The following is an 18,324-nucleotide window of genomic DNA, read 5'->3' as shown; positions in this document are numbered from 1 at the left end:
GGGGGGGGGAACTAAGAGGGGTCGCCAGTGTCGGCACAGGGACTATTTTACCTATTTATCTCCATGCTAAGGAATCTCCAAATGGCTTATGTTCACTTTCCCCTTCCTCTCCACACAACAGGCACCTTGGGAGGCAGGTGGGTCTGAGGAAGCTCTGAGTATGAGTGACCCAAGGTCACCAAGTAGGCTACCTGGAGAGGAGGCAAGGAGAATCAGACATGCTCATACAGGTGCTATAACAATCAAACAAATAAAATAAGAGTCCGCTGCTCTTAACCATGTCATTCTGGCTCACTGCCTCTTATCAAGAGTTCTGTCACTTCTGTCCATGCAAATTCCACTTAAGGAGAACAGAAGGTTGTTCTATTCTGCTTTCTTTGGCTAATCGAGTCCCTAAGCGGCTTACCATCACATCTCCTTCCCCTCCCCACAAGAGACACCTTGACCTTTTCTGCACCAGGAATATACCCTGACTCACCACTCGTACAGTGGAGGCGCTAATTCCTGCTTCTGTATGTCATATTCTTTTCAATCTTGCCTATCAGGAGAAGAGGAATGCATTGGGAGAGGAAGATAATGGAGGTGAATCAATGGCTGCGTAGTTGGTGCTGGCAGGAGAGATTTGGTTTCTGGGACCATGGGATAGGCTTTCTTGAGGAAGGCCTACTAGCACCTGATGGACTGCACTTATCGAAGTTGGGGAAGAATGTGTTTGGCAGGAACCTGGGGAGATTCATCAGGAGAGCTTTAAACTGAAGCCACAAGGGGAAGGAGACGTTCAACATAGGGAGTGTAAGGAAGGAGACCGATCGGGGGCAGCCCAACCAGGAATGCCAGCTCATAAGGAACCAAAAGTAAAAGGATTCAGATGCCTTTATACTAACGCCCGAAGCATGGGCAAGAAGAAGGAAGAGATGGAATTTCTCATGACTGAATGTAACGGTGGATGGATATGAACTGTTCAGAAAAAACAGAATAGATTGAAGAGGTGGAGGAGTGGCACTGTATGTGAGGAAAGGGCTTACCTGTCAGGAAATTCTAGTGAAGGAGAGTATATCTACAGTGGAAAGCATCTGGGTGAAAATAAGCGAGGGGAAAACAAACAGTGTGGTGTTTGGTGTCTGCTACCGATCGCCTGACCAACGAGAGGATGTGGATGCTGCACTTTGTGAGCAGCTTAAGAAAATATCCAAGCGGCAGGACCTTGTCATCATAGGTGACTTCAATTTCCCAGATGTGTGCTGGGAAACAAACTCTGCAAAGTATCCTCAGTCATGCAACTTTTTGACCTGCCTGGCTGACAATTTTATTTATCAAATGGTAGAGGAACCCGCAAGAGTTTCAGCCATACTGGACTTAATACTGACCAACAGGCAAGAGTTGGTGGATGAGGTGAAGGAGGTGGGGACCCTAGGGGGAAGTGACCATGTCCTTTTGAGATGGGGAGGCAAGGAAGCTTGTAGCCAGACGCGGATGTTGGACTTTCGTAAGGCAAACATTTTTATAAACTCAGAGACATGATGAGTGTCATACCATAAACGAGAATGCTGGAAGGGAAGGGAGCATGTGAAGGGTGGGCGCTACTCAAACAAGAGTTATTGCATGCTCAATCCATGACTATCCCAGAAAGACCAAAACACTGCAGGAGCTCTAAGAAGCCTATTTGGATGAACACAAAACTTCAAGAGGAACTAAGAAAGAAAAGGAAAATGTTCTGGAAATGGAGGGAAGGGCAGAGCTCTAAAGAAGAGTACCTACAGGTTATTAGGCACTGTAGATCAATCATCAGAAAGGCCAAAGCTGAGAGTGAGCTAAGATTGGCCAGGGAAGCCCACTGTAACAAGAAAAGATTTTTCAGTTATGTGAGGAGCAAATGTAAAGTAAAGGAGGCAATAGGCCCACTATTGGGTGCGGATGGACAAACTCTAATGGAGGATGCAGAGAAAGCAGAAAGGCTCAGCACCTATTTTACATCTGTTTTTTTCCCACAGGTCAAAGGGTTTAGGCACAGAGATGGCCATAGCCAAGAGACAGTGTCTGGGTGGCAGGATGACATGGACTGAGAGGTTGTTGAGAGGCATTTAGCTGCACTGGATGAGTTCAAATCCCCTGGGCCGGATGAAATGCACCCAAGAGTGCTCAAAGAACTTTCCGGAGAACTTGCAGAACCCTTGTCCATCATCTTAGGGACTTCTTTAAGGACTGGAGATGTCCCGGAGGACTGGAAGAGAGCAAACATTTGATCTTCAAAAAAGGGAGGAAGGATGATCCGGGAAACTACAGACCAGTGAGTCTGACCTCTGTTGTGGGGAAGATAATGGAGCAGATATTAAAGAGAGCGATCTGCAAACATCTGGAGGACAATTTGGTGATCCAAGAAAGTCAGAATGGATTTGTCTCCAACAGGTCCTGTCAGACCAACCTGGTTTCCTTTTTTGACCAAGTGACAGGTTTGCTGGATCGTGGAAATTCGGTTGATGTCGTTTACTTGGATTTTAGTAAAGCTTTTGATAAGGTTCCCCATGATGTTCTGATGGATAAATTGAAGGACTGCAATCTGGATAGGGAATTGGTTAGAGAACCGCACTCCTTCACGCCATCCACCAACTCTTGCCTGTTGGCCAGTATTAAGTCCAGCATGGCTGAACATCTTGTGGGTTCATCTACCATTTGATAAATGAAATTGTCAGCGGCAGGTCAGAAAGTTGCATGACTGAGGACGCTTTGCAGAGTTTTTCCCCCAGCACACATCTGGGAAATTGAAGTCACCCATTATTACAAGGTCCTGCCGCTTGGATATTTTCCCAAGCTGCTCACAAAGTGCAGCATCCACATCCTCTTGTTGGTCAAGAGGTTCAGGGAAGGGAAGGGAGCATGTGAAGGGTGGGCGCTACTCAAAAAAGAGTTATTGCATACTCAATCTATGACTATCAAAGAAAGATAAAAAAACACTGCAGGAGCTCTAAGAAGCCTATTTGGATGAACAGAGAACTTCAAGAAGAATTAAGAAAGAAAAGCGAAATGTTCAGGAAATGGAAGGACAGAGCTCTAAAGAAGAGCACCCACAGGTTACTAGGCACTGTAGATCCATCATCAGAAAGGCCAAAGCTGAGAGTGAGCTAAGATTGGCCAGAGAAGCCCACTGTAACAAGAAAAAAATGTTCAGTTATGTGAGGAGGAAACGTAAAGGAAAGGAGGCAATAGGCCCACTGTTGGGTGCAGATGGACAAACACTAAGAGAGGATGCAGAGAAAGCAGAAAGGCTCACCGCCTATTTTACATCTGTTTTTTCCCACAGGTCAAAGGGTTTAGGCACATCTAGAGATGGCAGTAGCCAAGGGATAGTGTCTGGGTGGCAGGTTGACATGGACAGAGAGTTTGTCGAGAGGCATTTAGCTGTACTGGATGAGTTCAAATCCCCTGGGCCAGATGAAATGCACCCGATAGTGCTCAAAGAACTTTCCGGAGAACTTGCACAGCCCTTGTCCATCATCTTCAGGACCTCTTTAAGGACTGGAGATGTCCCGGAGGACTGGAAGAGAGCAAATTTTATTCTGATCTTCAAAAAAGGGAGGAAGGATAACCCGGGAAACTACAGACCAGTGAGTCTGACCTCTGTTGTGGGGAAGATAATGGAGCAGATATTAAAGGGAGCGATCTGCAAACATCTGGAGGACAATTTGGTGATCCAAGGAAGTCAGCATGGATTTGTCTCCAACAGGTCCTGTCAGACCAACCTGGTTTCCTTTTTTGACCGAATAACAGGTTTGCTGGATTGTGGAAATTCGGTTGATGTAGTTTACTTGGGATTTAGTAAAGCTTTCGATAAGGTTCCCTATGATGTTTCTGATGGATAAATTGAAGGACTGCAATCTGGATTTTCAGATATTTAGGTGGATAGGGAATTGGTTAGAGAACCGCACTCAAAGAGTTGTTGTCAATGGTGTTTCATCAGACTGGAGGGAGGTGAGTAGGGGGTACCTCAGGGCTCGATGCTCGGTCCGGTACTTTTTAACATATTTATTAATGATCTAGATGAGGGGGTGGAGGGACTGCTCATCAAGTTTGCAGATGACACCAAATTGGGAGGACTGGCAAATACTCCAGAAGATAGAGACAGAGTTAAACGAGATCTGAACACAATGGAAAAATGGGCAAATGAGAACAAGAGGCAATTTAATAAAGATAAGTGTAAAGTTCTGCATCTGGGTCAGAAAAATGAAAAGCATTCCTACTGGATGGGGGATACGCTTCTAAGTAACACTGTGTGTGAACGAGACCTTGGGGTACTTGTGGATTGTAAACAAAACATGAGCAGGCAGTGTGATGCAGCGGTAAAAAAGGCAAATGCTATTTTGGGCTGTATCAACAGAGGCATCACATCAAAATCACAAGATGTCATAGTCCCATTGTATACGGCACTGGTCAGACCACACCTGGAGTTCTGTGTGCAATTCTGGAGGCCTCACTTCAAGAAGGACATAGATAAAATTGAAATGGGACAGAGGAGAGCGATGAGGATGATCTGGGGCCAAGGGACCAAGCCCTATAAAGATAGGTTGAGGGACTTGGGAATGTTCAGCCTGGAGAAAAGGAGGTTGAGAGGGGACATGATAGCCCTCTTTAAGTATTTGAAAGGTTGTCATTTGGAGGAGGGCAGGATGCTGTTCCCATTGGCTGCAGAGGAAAGGACACGCAGTAATGGGTTTAAACTACAAGTACAACGATATAGGCTAGATATCAGGAAAAACATTTTCACATTCAGAGTAGTTCAGCAGTGGAATAGGCTGCCTAAGGAGGTGGTGAGCTCCCCCTCACTGGCAGTCTTCAAGTAAAGGTTGGATAAACACTTTTCTTGGATGCTTTAGGATGCTTTGGGCTGATCCTTTGTTATCATAGAATCATAGAGTTGGAAGGGGCCATACAGGCCATCTAGTCCAACCCCCTGCTCAACGCAGGATTAGCCCTAAGCATCCTAAAGCATCCAAGAAAAGTGTGTTGTTGAGCAGGGGGTTGGACTAGATGGCCTGTATGGCCCCTTCCAACTCTATGATTCTATGTCCAGGACCATCCCAGGCCTGGCCCGACTCAGGCCCTTTTTTGTCCCGTAGCAAAGGAACACAGATCCATGTTCCCTTTTTTGCTCCAGGCATCAGCAGGTCCTATGTTGGGCCTAGGCTGTGCAGCTGTGGAAGAGTTGGGCTGTTCTGGCCCAGCCTCTCCACATCCACACCCAAGTACAGCATCCTAGAAGGGACAAAAAAATGCCCCAGCTGGCAAGGCCCACGGTGCCCCAAAGGACAGCAGAATCCCACCATCCCGGCTGCCGTGCAGGACAAACCCAGGACGGGTGGGTGTAGCAGGCCAAATGTTCCCTCATGCGGTGTCAGGAAGAGGCAGGGCAACCTGTCTCGAGGCAAAAACTGGGTGGCAGTATGGAGAAACGCCTCCCTTGCAGTAAAAGTCCTTGTGAGGCAGGTGGAGCTGAGAGAGAGTATGAGAGGACTGTGACTAGCTCAAGGTCTCCCAGCAGGCTTCCTGTTGAGGAGGAGGAGTGAGGAATCAAACCTCCCAGTTCTCCAGATTGCAGTCCACCACTCTTAACCTTTATGCCATGCTGAGCCTCATGCTGGGAAAGGTGTTGAGAATCCTCTGGATCCCTGCTGGCAAGTGCTAAATGGTTCAGGCTACGGGGAGCAGGAGAGCACCCACATTTCTAGCATGAACAGTGGCAGGCAGTGATAATTCACCATTACCAGAGCTGTAGGATTATTTGCAGCATGTGAGCTGCAGGCTACAGCCTACAGTCTTCCTTCTTTTTTGCCACTGCCCAAAATATGAGTTCAGACTCATTTACAGGTTTCCCTATGATGGGATTTAAAACTTCTCCTTTCTCCATTGAGATTAGGAAGGCATTCTGTGAATTTGCCTCAAGAAGAAGAAGAAGAAGAAGAAGAAGAAGAAGAAGAAGAAGAAGAAGAAGAAGAGTTGGTTCTTATATGCCACTTTTCCCTACCCGAAGGAGGCTCAAAGCGGCTTATAGTCGCCTTCCCATTCCTCTCCCCACAACAGACACCCTGTGGGGTGGGTGAGGCTGAGAGAGCCCTGATATCACTGCCTGGTCAGAACAGTTTTATCAGTGCCGTGTCGAGCCCAAGATCACTCAGCTGGTTGCATGTGGGGGAGCGCAGAATCGAACCTGGCATGCCAGATTAGAAGTCAGCACTCCTAACCACTACACCAAACTGGCTCCCAAAAGGTTGCTCCTTGTTGTGAGTGTCCTGCATAGTGCGGGGGTTGGACTAGATGACCCTGGAGGGCCCTTCCAGCTCTGTGATTCTATGACCCTAAGTTCTGGATCCTGGCCTGCATTATAGGCCATGGGCTTTTCTTGAGGGTTTTTTGGGGGGTCTGTCAGGTAAGCTGTGGAGAAATCTGGGTGATCAAATTGGAGTGGATGTGTGCCACCCCATGTATCCACAATGAGGAATTTGTGAGAGAAGGATCTGAAGCCCTACTTGCAGAGCTGTGGGAACCAGCAGCTCTGCCTTTTCCCTCATTGGAATCTCTATGTGTGGGAGGGTTGGCTGGCTGCTTAGATACATGGCTGACATGGGGCACAGGTCAGGAGGACAGGTGACTGCTGCTCTACCCGCAAGGATCACTGGTAAGTTCTCAGCTCCTTGAATCTGGGCTTGCCTTTTTTCTTCTCCATGCTGAGGGAGCACAGGACTTGCTTCACCTCCCCAGCAATGAGCCAGTGCCTGGGTTTTGCTTTGTCTGACCATCATTGCCAGCCAATAAGGTCACTGTAATTATCATAGCATTCTACAATGCATGGTAACATGTGCAGGACAAAAAGATCTAGGTGAGCTCATTTTCTTGCATCTCTCCTGCTGTCTTGCATCACAGATACCCGTACTGGTTTCCTTGACATAGCTCCTAAACATAAAGCCATTTTATTATCTGTACTCTGAGCAGGCAGGAAAGCCTTTATCCCTCTCCTTTCTCTTTAGGAGACTGCCGAGATTTGCCCTTCATTATACAGGTTGCCGTTCTGTGGGATAACTGGCCATGTCTTTCTCTGCTTTACGTACATTTTGTGTCTATTGAGAGTTTGTTTATTTTTACAATCTTTCCATCAAAGTATTTTATCATCCTTATCTGTCGACTGATGGCATGACTTCACACCAAAAGTCTAATGAGCTCTGCAGGTGGCTGAAGGACACTCTTCTTCAACCTGCCACATCCATCAGGGTTGCTGAGATGGTGCTTGCTTGTGGGTGGCTCTGATGAGCTCTGCTCTGCTCTGCTCTGCTCTATAGGCACTGTACCAGAACCTCCCCAGCAACAACGGGACAACCTTTGCCCTATGTAATGGCTGTGTAGTCCTGGGGTCCTCAAGAGGAAACTGAGAAAGGGAGTAACCTTCGCACACGGGTCAGAACTCCCCAGACTGGTCTGCTCCAAAAGCAAGAAGACGGCCCACTCTTTCCAGGCTTAGAGAGGTAGAGTCCTGCTGCAGCATGCAGGAGGCCAGCCAGCCCTGGAGGCAGCACAGCTGGGCTTCTATTTGCTTCCTTTTCACAAGAATCCAATGTTTTTCCAAAGCAAAATTTAAAGCATCTTCAGGTGGGTCACAGTGTTGATCTGAAGCAACAGAATAAAGTCTGAGTCCAGGGGCACCTTTAAGACCAACCAAATTTAATTCTGGGGATAAGTTCAAAAGCTTCTCCCCAGAATGAAACATGGTTGGTCTTAAAGGTCCCTGGACTCAGACTTTGTTTTAAAACCCCTTGCTGATCATTAATTTTTGCCTTAGAAAAACCACTCCCCTGTCCCTCCCCACATACCACAACACAGTCAACCAATTACCGTTCCACTTTCTTAATGAACATGGCAATCCCATTTGTTGTGAGGTCCCACAGGGAGGTCATCTGGGAATCCACTAACTGAATCATTTGAAGGAGGGATTCCCTGTGAGAAAATATTTTACTCAGATGGTAGTTTTTACGAGCTTGTAAAAGATCCAACCGCTCTTCAATGTCTCCCTGCAGAGAAAAATACATACAAATACATCCAATTAACTCTTTATGATAGCTAACTGTAATGCCTCGGAACGAGTGGGACTTAAATGGCTGCATTAATAAAATTAGATAGCCTTAAAAAAACTAAACAATAAATTTAATTCTCATGTATGCATTTAAAAATCAGATGATTCAGCTTCATTTCAGAAGCTGTAACAAATGAGAGAAGATATCTGCTGCAGGAAGTGGGGGCAGCTACAAGCACAGACAGCTTCAAGGGAGGATGGATAAACACCTGGAGCAGAGGTCCCTCAATGGCTGTGAGCCCCAAGGCATGGATGGAACACTCTGACGTTCTGTCTTCTTGGTGCTTGGGGTGGGAGCACTTTTGGAGTTCTGGCCCTACTGGTGGACCTCCTGGTGGCACCTGACTTTTGGCCACTGTGCAACATGGAGTCATGAACTGGATGGTCCAACATGGCTTCTCCTATGTTCTCATGTACATTTCATTAGTGGTCTTCAAACTATATGATGGGAATCTTAGTGAGAATATCAATGCTGGAAAGCAAGCATCCCTGAAAGCCAGATAGGCCTCCTTCTACCAGTCTCCCCAAAACACGCAACCATGGAGAGTGAAGGACACAAACCCCATTCACATGAAGGCAGCTGAGAGGGGGCAACTCACTGACCAGGAAGTCCCATAAATGGAATTTCCTTCGTGGACACTCCAACCCCCCCCCCTTCCCCAATCAACAACCCTTGGAGGGCTGTGGTAGCTTGTAAGGATTCCCTAGCCACAGGTCAAGGCAAAAAGGATTTCCTTAAGGGAAAAACATGATCTTACTATAAAGTCTGTGTCCCATGGCAGTTTTGAGACCAACTAAGTTTTATTCCTGCTATAAGCTTTCAGGTGCACACGTACTTCTCCTCTCAGCCAACTCAGGCAAAAGGCATAGAATTTGCCGAGGAAGGAGGTCTACGAGAAGAGCTGTATTTTTTGTACTCTGCTTTTACTTCCTGAAGGAGTCTCAAAGTGTCTTACACTTGCCTACCCTTCTTCTCCCCACAACAGACCCCCTGTTAGATAGGTGGGGCTGAGTGAGAGAACTGTGACTGGGCACCCAGCTGGCTGCATGTGGAGGAGTGGGGATCAAACCAAGCTCACCAGATTACAGGCCACCGCTCTTAACCATGACACCATGCTGGCTCTCTCAGTATTCTCCCCCCTCCTTCTGTCCCTCTGCCCTCCAGGCAGTGTTGATCCTGGGGGAAGCCTCAGTCTTCCCTTGGACTCCTTGCCCGAGGATCCAGACTGAGAGGGGCGTAACCATGAACACGGGCCTCTCACTCACTTTACTGCAGCTGTGGACATAGCAGCTATATAACCAGGCAGAGCAGAGTATTCATACAATACCTGGATTTTAGAGTAATTCTCAACAAGAGATCTGGCTGCTTCTAGCTTCAGCTCTCCTTTACAGATCATATTTTTTATCTGAGTGAAAAAGATGTTATGGATCTCATTTCTCTTGGCACAGGCCAGTTCTCTGAAAGTCCCAGCAAAGTACTCTTCTTGCTTCACCAGGAGAAGCCTCTTGTGATGGAGCTGCTCCAGGTGATGAAGTCTTTCCAGGAGGGCTCTGCATTCAGCAGCGGGCTGCGGAAGGAAGCAGCCCGTTAGAGCCAGCCTGTTCAGCACCCAGCCCTTCCAGTCAGAGCCTGGAGACACCAGAGTCATGGCACACATCCCAGCTCAAGCACAGGCAAGTATCTGCACAGAACTAGCTTCCTCTCCATTAAAGAAACATTTGCCTGGACCCCCATCATTGTGCCGTTTAAGGTCCACCTCATAAACAATGTGAGGCAAACTCCTGCTGGATGTATACAGCTCATCCCAGTTGCCTGACAGTGTCACCCATGTCCACAGTTCTTATTCTGTCCTTAAAATGCCTTAGGAGTACAATTGAACTTAGAAATTGTGATTTCTGTGGAGATCTTAAACATGCATTAAAATGACAGAAGTTATTATTTACTTAAGGCACACGTGTGATGTAACCAGGAGATCCTAAGCTTGTCTGGCAGCCAGGCAAAAGATGTTTGGAGGGGGTTTGCCATCGCCTTCCTCTGCGTCAAGTTGCCTTTCCAAGGGCTAGCCAGGGCCGACCCTGCTTAGCTTCCCAGATAGGAAGAGATCAGGCTTGCCTGGGCTTTCCAGGAGGGAACAGGGACAATGAAGAGCAAACCTCTGCTTAGAGAAACAGCCAAGGACATGTGTACACTAAGGCTGAAAAATTGGTGGATTTGGCTTTCCATCACTGCCTTGAATTCACCTCATCCTTCCCTGTCTCTGAAATAAATGAGAACTAGATGCCAGCTGACCAGTCTAATAAAGTACAGTGACTGGCATATTTGCCAACTCAGTTTGAAATTGACTGTGTTTATTTTTCCCCCAGAGGAATCTTTGGGAGGAAGGCTAATTTAAGCCCACTGGCACCTTTAAAACCAACAAGGTTTTATTCAAGATATATAAGCTTTTACCCCCCTTCAAGGATCGCTGCCTTGCCATGGCAAGGGGGCTTGCGTAGCACAGTGAAGCTATGTGCTATGCCATGCAGGGCCACCCAAGACAGACAGGTCATAGCTGAGAGCTCTGACAAAAGGTGATCCACTGGAGAAGGAAATGGCAAACCACTCCAGTATCTTTCCCATGAAAACCCAATGGACAAGCTGAAAAGGCAAAACGATATGATGCCGGAAGATGAGCCCCTCAGGTCGGAAGGTGTCCAATATGCTACTGGGGATGAGCAGACGGCTAGTACGAGTAGCGCCAGAATGAATGAAGCAACTAAGCCAAAGCCGAAAGGATGCTCAGTTGTGGAAGTACCTGGTGGCGAAAAGACAGTCCGATGCTGTAAAGATTTTTATTCCATAGGAACCTGGAACGTCAAGATCCATGAATCAAGTCAAGCTGGACGTGGTTAAACAAGAAATGACAAGACTGAACATCGACATTTTAGGAATCAGTGAACTCAAATGGACAGGAATGGGTGAATTTAATTCAGATGACCATCAGGTATACTACTGTGGACACAAATCTCGCAGAAGAAATGGAGTAGCCTTCATAATCAATAAGAGAGTAGGAAAAGCAGTCTTGGGATACAATCCACAAAATGACGGAATGATCTCAGTTCAAATCCAAGGCAAACCATTCAACATCACAGTAATCCAGGTTTATGCCCCAACCACTGCTGCTGAAGAGGATGAAGTTGACCAGTTCTATGAAGCCCTACAACACCTTCTAGAAGCAACATCAAAAAATGATGTGCTTATCATCATGGGGGATTGGAATGCTAAAGTAGGAAGCCAAAAGATAACCGGGATTACAGGCAAGTTTGGCCTTGGAGTACAAAATGAAGCAGGGCACAGGCTGGTAGAATTTTGTCAAGAGAATACAATGGTCATAGCAAACACTCTTTTCCAACAACCCAAGAGATGACTCTACACATGTACATCACCAGACGGTCAACACAGAAATCAATGTGCTCTGCAGCCAAAGATAGAGAAGTTCTATACAGTCAGTAAAAACAAGACCAGGAGCCGATTGTGGTTCAGATCATCAGCTTCTTGTTGCAAAATTCAGGCTTAAATTGAAGAAAGTAGGGAAAAGCACTAGGCCACTCAGGTATGAACTAAATCATATCCCTGACGAATATACAGTCGAGGTGGCAAATAGATTTAAGGAATTAGATCTGATAGACAGAGTGCCTGAAGAACTATGGACGGAGGTTCGCAACATTGTACAAGAGGTAGCAACTAAAACCATCCCAAAGAAAAAGAATTGCAAGAAATCAAAATGGCTGTCTGAGGAAGCTTTACAAATAGCTAAGGAGAGAAGGGAATTGAAAGGCAAGGGAGAAAGAGAAAGATACACCCAATTGAATGCAGAATTCCAGAGAAAAGCTAGAAGAGATAAGAATGCCTTCTTGAATGAACAGTGCAAACAAATAGAAGAAAACAATAGAATGTGGAGGACCAGAGATTTTATCAAGAAAATTCGAGATATGAAGAGAACGTTTCAGGCAAAGATGGGTATGATAAGGGACCAATATGGTAGGGACCTCACAGAAGCAGATAAGATTAAAAAAGGTGGCAAAATTATACAAATCAAGTCAGATTTTATTGCATGTAGCCGTAAGCCATTAAAATACAAAAGGAAAATATAAAAGGATTTAAAACATTTCAAATCAGTAATAAAAACAATGTGCAATCTCAGACAACAATCACTTAACATCATAAAAACATTTCCAGGCTACATATGTCCACCTATCCTATACCTCCTCTAGGTACTTGCTCTCTGCAGCACCACTCTGGCCCTTATTTTCTTTGCTGCAAGGGCAAATAATGACATTTTGTTAGAAACAAATGAATTAGTATCTGCTAACAAAAAACACAAGTTTTTCCTGGTCAGATTTATCATTTAGCCCATCTAGTAGGCCAGCTAGAAATTTGGCCCTAGGATCTGTATACAACGGGCAATTGTGAATGTAATGTGGGAGATCCTCCAGGACTAAAGCTCCACAAATACAGAAGCATTGATCTTTTGGTGTTTTATGGTATCGCCCACTCAGTACTGCTGTTGGCATTGTTTGAAATCGCATGGAGGTAAAAGCTACTCTGAGACTATGAGTTGAAAGATAGACTATATAGGAAGATCTCAAATGGTTTGTTTTGAATAATTTGTACCAGGGTGAACTTTTAAATTGCAGGATTAATGATCTATCAATCAAGGCATCTGAGATAAATACCCAGTCTCTGAGTTGGTTATTATCTCCTGAAGAGTTTAATAGGTCATCTGGGATGGAATAACGTGACAAAATGTTATTTAAAAGTCTGGAGCGAGAAGGATCTTTGGCCAACAAAAGCTTAAAAGATTGTTCACTAAGTGAATTTGAACTTGATGTTCCATGCTTCCATTTCTTCCATACTTTTACAATGGCCAAATGTATGCGAGCCCTAATTGAGGGCAGGCCAGTTTCTGCTCTTAAGCTGCTGATGTCCCCTTTGGAAGGACTAAGATGTGCCTGAGAAAAAGATTTTGAATAGTTTCTAAGCTGGTAATAATATCTTCCTTCCAACCCCAGATTTCAGCAGCGTACAAGAGGTGAGGAACGACCTTGCTAGTAAATAGTTTCAAGGCTGGGTCTATAAGATGTCCTCCCTTTGTGTAGTAGAATCTCAGAATAGACCCAACTAACCTCAGTGCAGAGGACTTGATGGTTTCTAGGTGTGCATTCCAATTCAGGATCTCTTTAAATGTGACTCCCAGATATTTAAAAGAGCTACATTGTACGATAGGGTGCCCGTGTATACTCCAGTGTGATTTTTTGGGTCTTTTTCTAAATACAATTACTTTTGTCTTCTCATAATTAATGTTGAGTGACTCCTCCTTGCAGTATGCACCTAGTTCTTGCAACAGCCTTCTTAGTCCTATTTTAGTAAAACAAATTAGGGCCATGTCATCAGCATACAATAAAATGGAGATTTTTTGTTGGCCAAGAGATGGTGGAAAAAAATGGGGACCGGAAAGCCTCTTAACTATGTTGTTTATATACAGATTGAGTAGGAGGGGAGCCAATACACAACCCTGTTTGACTCCTTTATTTGTTGGAATTCTGTTAGTCAAAGATCCTGATGTTCCTACCCATTTGGGCATGTGTGTCTGTATGTAACTCACGTAATAAAGAGAGTAGCTGTCTGTCAATGTCTGTTCCTGCTAACTTTGACCATAAGTGGTTTCTATCAATGGAGTCAAAAGCTGCCGCCAGGTCAACAAATGCTACATATGATTTTGTTGGGCCATTTATACCAGAAAAGGCTAGTTGACATAAGGTTTGGCAGTGATTAACTGTACTAAGACCTTTTCTAAAACCTGCTTGTTGGGGATGTATAACCTGATTTTCATTCACCCAGTCTTCCGGTTTAGGTAGCAAAAACTTGCTATACAATTTTGCTGATATATCCAACAGGCTTATTGGTCTGTAATTTTGTGGATCTGTTCTGTCACCTTTCTTAAAAATAGGGACAATAATACTCAACTTCCATCTAGATGGCATTAGACCCAATTCATTTATTTGTGTAAAAACTTTGGCTAGCATGTGTAGTGAAATAGTAGCTTAAAGTCTTGTTCCTGAAACTTTGGTTCAGGCTTTGGCCCTGCAAAATCTTTAGTGGGCCTTCTGAGAAAGTCTTTGCTCTCATAGTGTAGGAATGTAGTGCCAATTAGTTGCACCTGTGCCCTTGAGAAGCTTCACACTATTCGCACTTACTGATAAGACAATTGGCTTCAGTTGTTTCCAATTAACTTGTTGTGAGAAATGGGCCTTGAGTGAGATGGGTCGACATTACATCATCTGATTTAGGATTGGCTCATCTAACTTGACATTAGTAACCCTACTGTATAGGGTATATTGTATAGATATATTGTATAACGTTTTTGTTTTCTCACTGCCAGTATATAATTATATGTGTGCACCTTAATAAATATCAACTTATTTTTTAGAACTGTGTCATTTGATTCTGAGACAAGCTAAGATGAAGCCTAGCCCGCCCAACGTGCCATACTACCAACTAAGCCTTTTGATTGTGGGACTTGTCCCTGAACAGGGTCAATCTCCCTGGTAATTCCCTGATAGGCTTCAAGACTGCCTCTGGGTCTTGGACGCCTAGGGACCCGTTCAGAGGTGGTGGCAGACTACCAGCCAAGGAGGATAGACTATCTGCCATCTTGGGTTTTGTAACTGTTTTGTCTTCTTGTGTGCCACCCTGTTCTCTAAAGTCTGCGGACTTGGCTTTGGGGAACTGGGGTTTGACCACATGGTGGCTGAGCTGTGGGATCTCCTTAGCTTGTTTAAAGTCTTTTTGAACTCTGTGCACATTGCTAGTTGTATACGGCAGTGGTTTGTTGTTTTGGACTAGTCAGTCAGGATGGCTGAGAGTTTTGACCCTGAGCTGGAAACTCTGCAGACCATGGATGAATGGAATATTGCAGAGGACACTGTTCAGACCCCTTTGCATATCGAGGAACCGGTGGTGGCACCTCATCCCCGGCTTTCAGAGACTGAAAGGGAGTTTATGCGGAAATGGGTTGAATTGCAAGAAGCTGAGGAACGCTCCAGAGAGCTTCGTGCTTCACTTCAGGATGGAATTGCAGCCGAGGAAGATTTACAGTGCCGACATGCAGACCATTGTTATGGCACCAGCTGGGACTCAGGCGAGCGTCTGAAAAGAGCTCCACCATCCAAGGACTTGAGACAGTTGGGCACTGACTTTGCATGGGACTCTTGCCCAGTGGTGCGTTCTAAAGTTTGCCCTGCTCCACGGATGTTTGCAGAGGTGAGAGAGGCCAGAAGACCTAACACGCCTGTAGAAGCGCTTTCCCGGCCTGCGAATCCTTTTGTGGAGGTGAAGAAAGCAGCCAGTCTTCCTGACACTTACCCTTCGGCCTCTTATCAGCGGAGAAGCCCCGTTGCCATGGACGATCGCAGAGAGCCTGAAGAAAGGTATTCGCCTCCCCCTCTTAGAGACAATCCTCTTCGCTATATTAACCCTAAGATGTTTCCAAAGTATGAAGAAGGTATGGATGTTCTTGCCTATTTTTCTAACTTTGAACAGCAATGTCAACTGTTTTATGTCCCTAAGAGGCATTACCTGACTCTTTTGAGATCTTTGGTGACTGGTGTATTGTCTGACATGATGGGGCAATTACCAGGGCAAGATGTCATGAATTATGACAAGTACAAGACTTTGGTTTTCCAGAGATTTGCCCGTGATGGTGAGACTTATAGACGTGCTTTCCGGGCAGTGGACCATGCTTTGTGGCTTTCTAATCTTCCGGGAGTTGCTGCAAAAATGCAACAGAATCTTGAGTACTGGGTTTCAGTAGAGAAAGCTGAAGGTTATGAAGGACTGAAGCAGTTAGTTCTGATAGAACAATTTCAGAGACTCCTGCCTGCTGAATTAGCCGCTCTAGTGGCAGACCAACATCCTAAGACTGTGGATGAGGCAGCTGCTCTGGCAGAGAAATTTAAGGCAAACCGTGCGCATCTGCGGAACAAGACAGCATCTAGTGACGGTGCCAGTTCTTTTGAAAAGTCATCTTCTTCTGTTCCTGCTTCATAGACTGCCAGCAAACCCTCTACTGGCGGAAATGTGAGTAAACCAAAGACTTTTTCTCCTGACTCTCAGAAACCTGCTGTGCCTACAAAGTTGGAAGGTGGAACTCCTGCCGCGGAGGTTAAACCCAGCCTAGCCCCTTCCTCTGGCTTGTGCTTTTATTGCAAAAAAGCGGGACATGTAAAAGCTTCCTGTCCGCTTTTGCTTGCTAAGAAACGACAAACCTCGACCCCTAGTGCGGTCAGAGTTCTGTCTCAACCAGAGAATTGGGAATCAGATGGACATGCTGCTCCTGTTGTGACTACTGCTTCTGAGACTGTGATTGCTCGTGTTGGAGTTTCTGCCGTTCCCAACTCCAGTTCTGCTGCACCCCAGCCTGTTAATGCTCCTGCACATGTTAATTGGGCCAATTCGGAATTTTCCACACCTGGGACCATCAATCAGATGTTGGTGGAAGGATGGAGAAACACGGGGGCAGATTTGACTTCAGTGAGCAGAGATCTTATTAAGCCTGGCCAAACTCAGGCTGCTGTCTTCACTATTAATCCTTTCGGCAAGCAGTCTCTCAAGATGCCAACTGCTATTGTGGATGTTGAGTACCAACAATACAAGGGCCAGAGTCTTGTTTTAATTCATGGACCTGAGGACTGTAAATTCCCATGTCTTGTGGGGAATGATTTGGCGTACTTGGCATATTGTGCAAAAATAACAAACAGACCCCCTGAGAGGCTTCGTTATTTTGCCTCTGTAGAGACTCAAACTGACTGTGTTGAACCAACTCCAGTTGAAAACTGTCTTTTGCCTTTGACTGCAAGTGAAGTTTTGGTGTCTGAAGAGTTAACTCCCCCTTCAACCCCTCCTGCTAGTGGCGGAGAAAGTGAAACCGCTTTTTGCGATTTGGAAACTTTACAGGCTTTTCGTCAAGCACAGAAGTCTGATGCTTCCTTGCAAGCCTGCCTTGAGAATGCAATTACTTCAGCCGCTTCCTGTGAGACTGATTTGCAATATGTGATCAAAAATAATCTGCTTTATCGTCAATACATGCCAAAGAAAAGACCTGCGGAAAGTGGTCCTGTTTTACATCTTGTGGTTCCAGAGAAGTTTCAGTCTAAAGTCCTGGATTTAGCCCACAATGGACTTTCGGGACATTTGGGTGTCCAAAAGACTCTTGAAAAGATCAGCAGACTCTTCTACTGGCCTTCTGTCTTCAAAAGTGTTCGTGAGTTTGTTAAGACTTGTGACATTTGTCAGCTCATGGGTCATGATCAGGATGCTCCACCAATGACTTTACAAAGTGTCCCTATGACTTCTCAGGTTTTCGAGAAATGGGGAATGGACTTGGTGGGCCCTTTGAAACGTACTAAGGGTGGGAAACAATATGTCTTTTGTATTGTAGACCATGTAACCCGATTTGCATTTTGCCAGCCTATCCCGAACACTTCAGCCAATACTTTGGTTAAAGCTTTGATAAATGCATTGAGTGTACTAGGAGTTCCTAAGGTTATTGTTTCAGACTTGGGTTCCAACATGATGGCTGAACTCACTCAAAAGCTATTTGAAATTGCAAAAATTAATCACTTGACCAGTATTGCATATTGTAAATTGTCTAATGCTCTTACAGAACGTCTCCAGAAAACTCTTGTTCAAATGCTAAGGAAATATGCTTTAGAGCATCAGTCCAGTTGGGATCTGGACCTCCCTCTGGTTGTAGCTGCGTATAATGATGCTTATGAGAGAAGTTTGGGTTTTGCTCCAAACCAGTTGGTCTATGGCAGACATCTGAACACTGGCCTTGTTAAAAAGTGGTTGGGAAGGTGACCAGTCACCCTGTAAATCTATCTCTGTAGCAACCTACTTTGACAACTTGCGTAAAACTCTGTCTGATGTGTGGCAAACTGCCCAAGAGAATCTTGAAGTGGCCAGATTGGAACAAAAGGAGTACTATGATAAAAAAGCTGTGGAAAAATCTTTTGCTCCTGGTGATAAAGTATTGCTGTTGAGGCCTGAGCGACCTCACAAACTGGCTCCTAAATGGGTGGGACCAGGGACTGTGGTTAAGCAACTGAGCACTGTAAGATATTTGATTGATTGTCCTGATGTACATCCTAAGCCAAGGGAATATCATGTG

The 18,324-nt window shown here is 45.3% G+C and overlaps 1 protein-coding gene across 5 annotated transcripts in view; it reads right to left on the bottom strand.

Moving 5' to 3' along the window:
• The window catches only part of EVC2 (EvC ciliary complex subunit 2), a 90,699-nt gene that overhangs the window by 31,328 nt on the left and 41,047 nt on the right, over positions 1–18,324 (bottom strand). For all 5 annotated transcript variants that reach the window (XM_077300720.1, XM_077300723.1, XM_077300721.1 and 2 more), the window contains exons 11-12: positions 9,442–9,681; positions 7,876–8,051 (exon numbers count right to left, since the gene is read on the bottom strand). In XM_077300720.1, coding sequence (XP_077156835.1) covers positions 7,876–8,051; positions 9,442–9,681 — 416 coding nt within the window. The remainder of the gene's footprint in view (positions 1–7,875; positions 8,052–9,441; positions 9,682–18,324) is intronic.

The sequence above is a fragment of the Paroedura picta genome, chromosome 10 (genome assembly GCF_049243985.1).
Source record: "Paroedura picta isolate Pp20150507F chromosome 10, Ppicta_v3.0, whole genome shotgun sequence".
Lineage (NCBI taxonomy): Eukaryota > Metazoa > Chordata > Lepidosauria > Squamata > Gekkonidae > Paroedura > Paroedura picta.
This window is presented reverse-complemented; position numbering and strand designations above follow the sequence as displayed.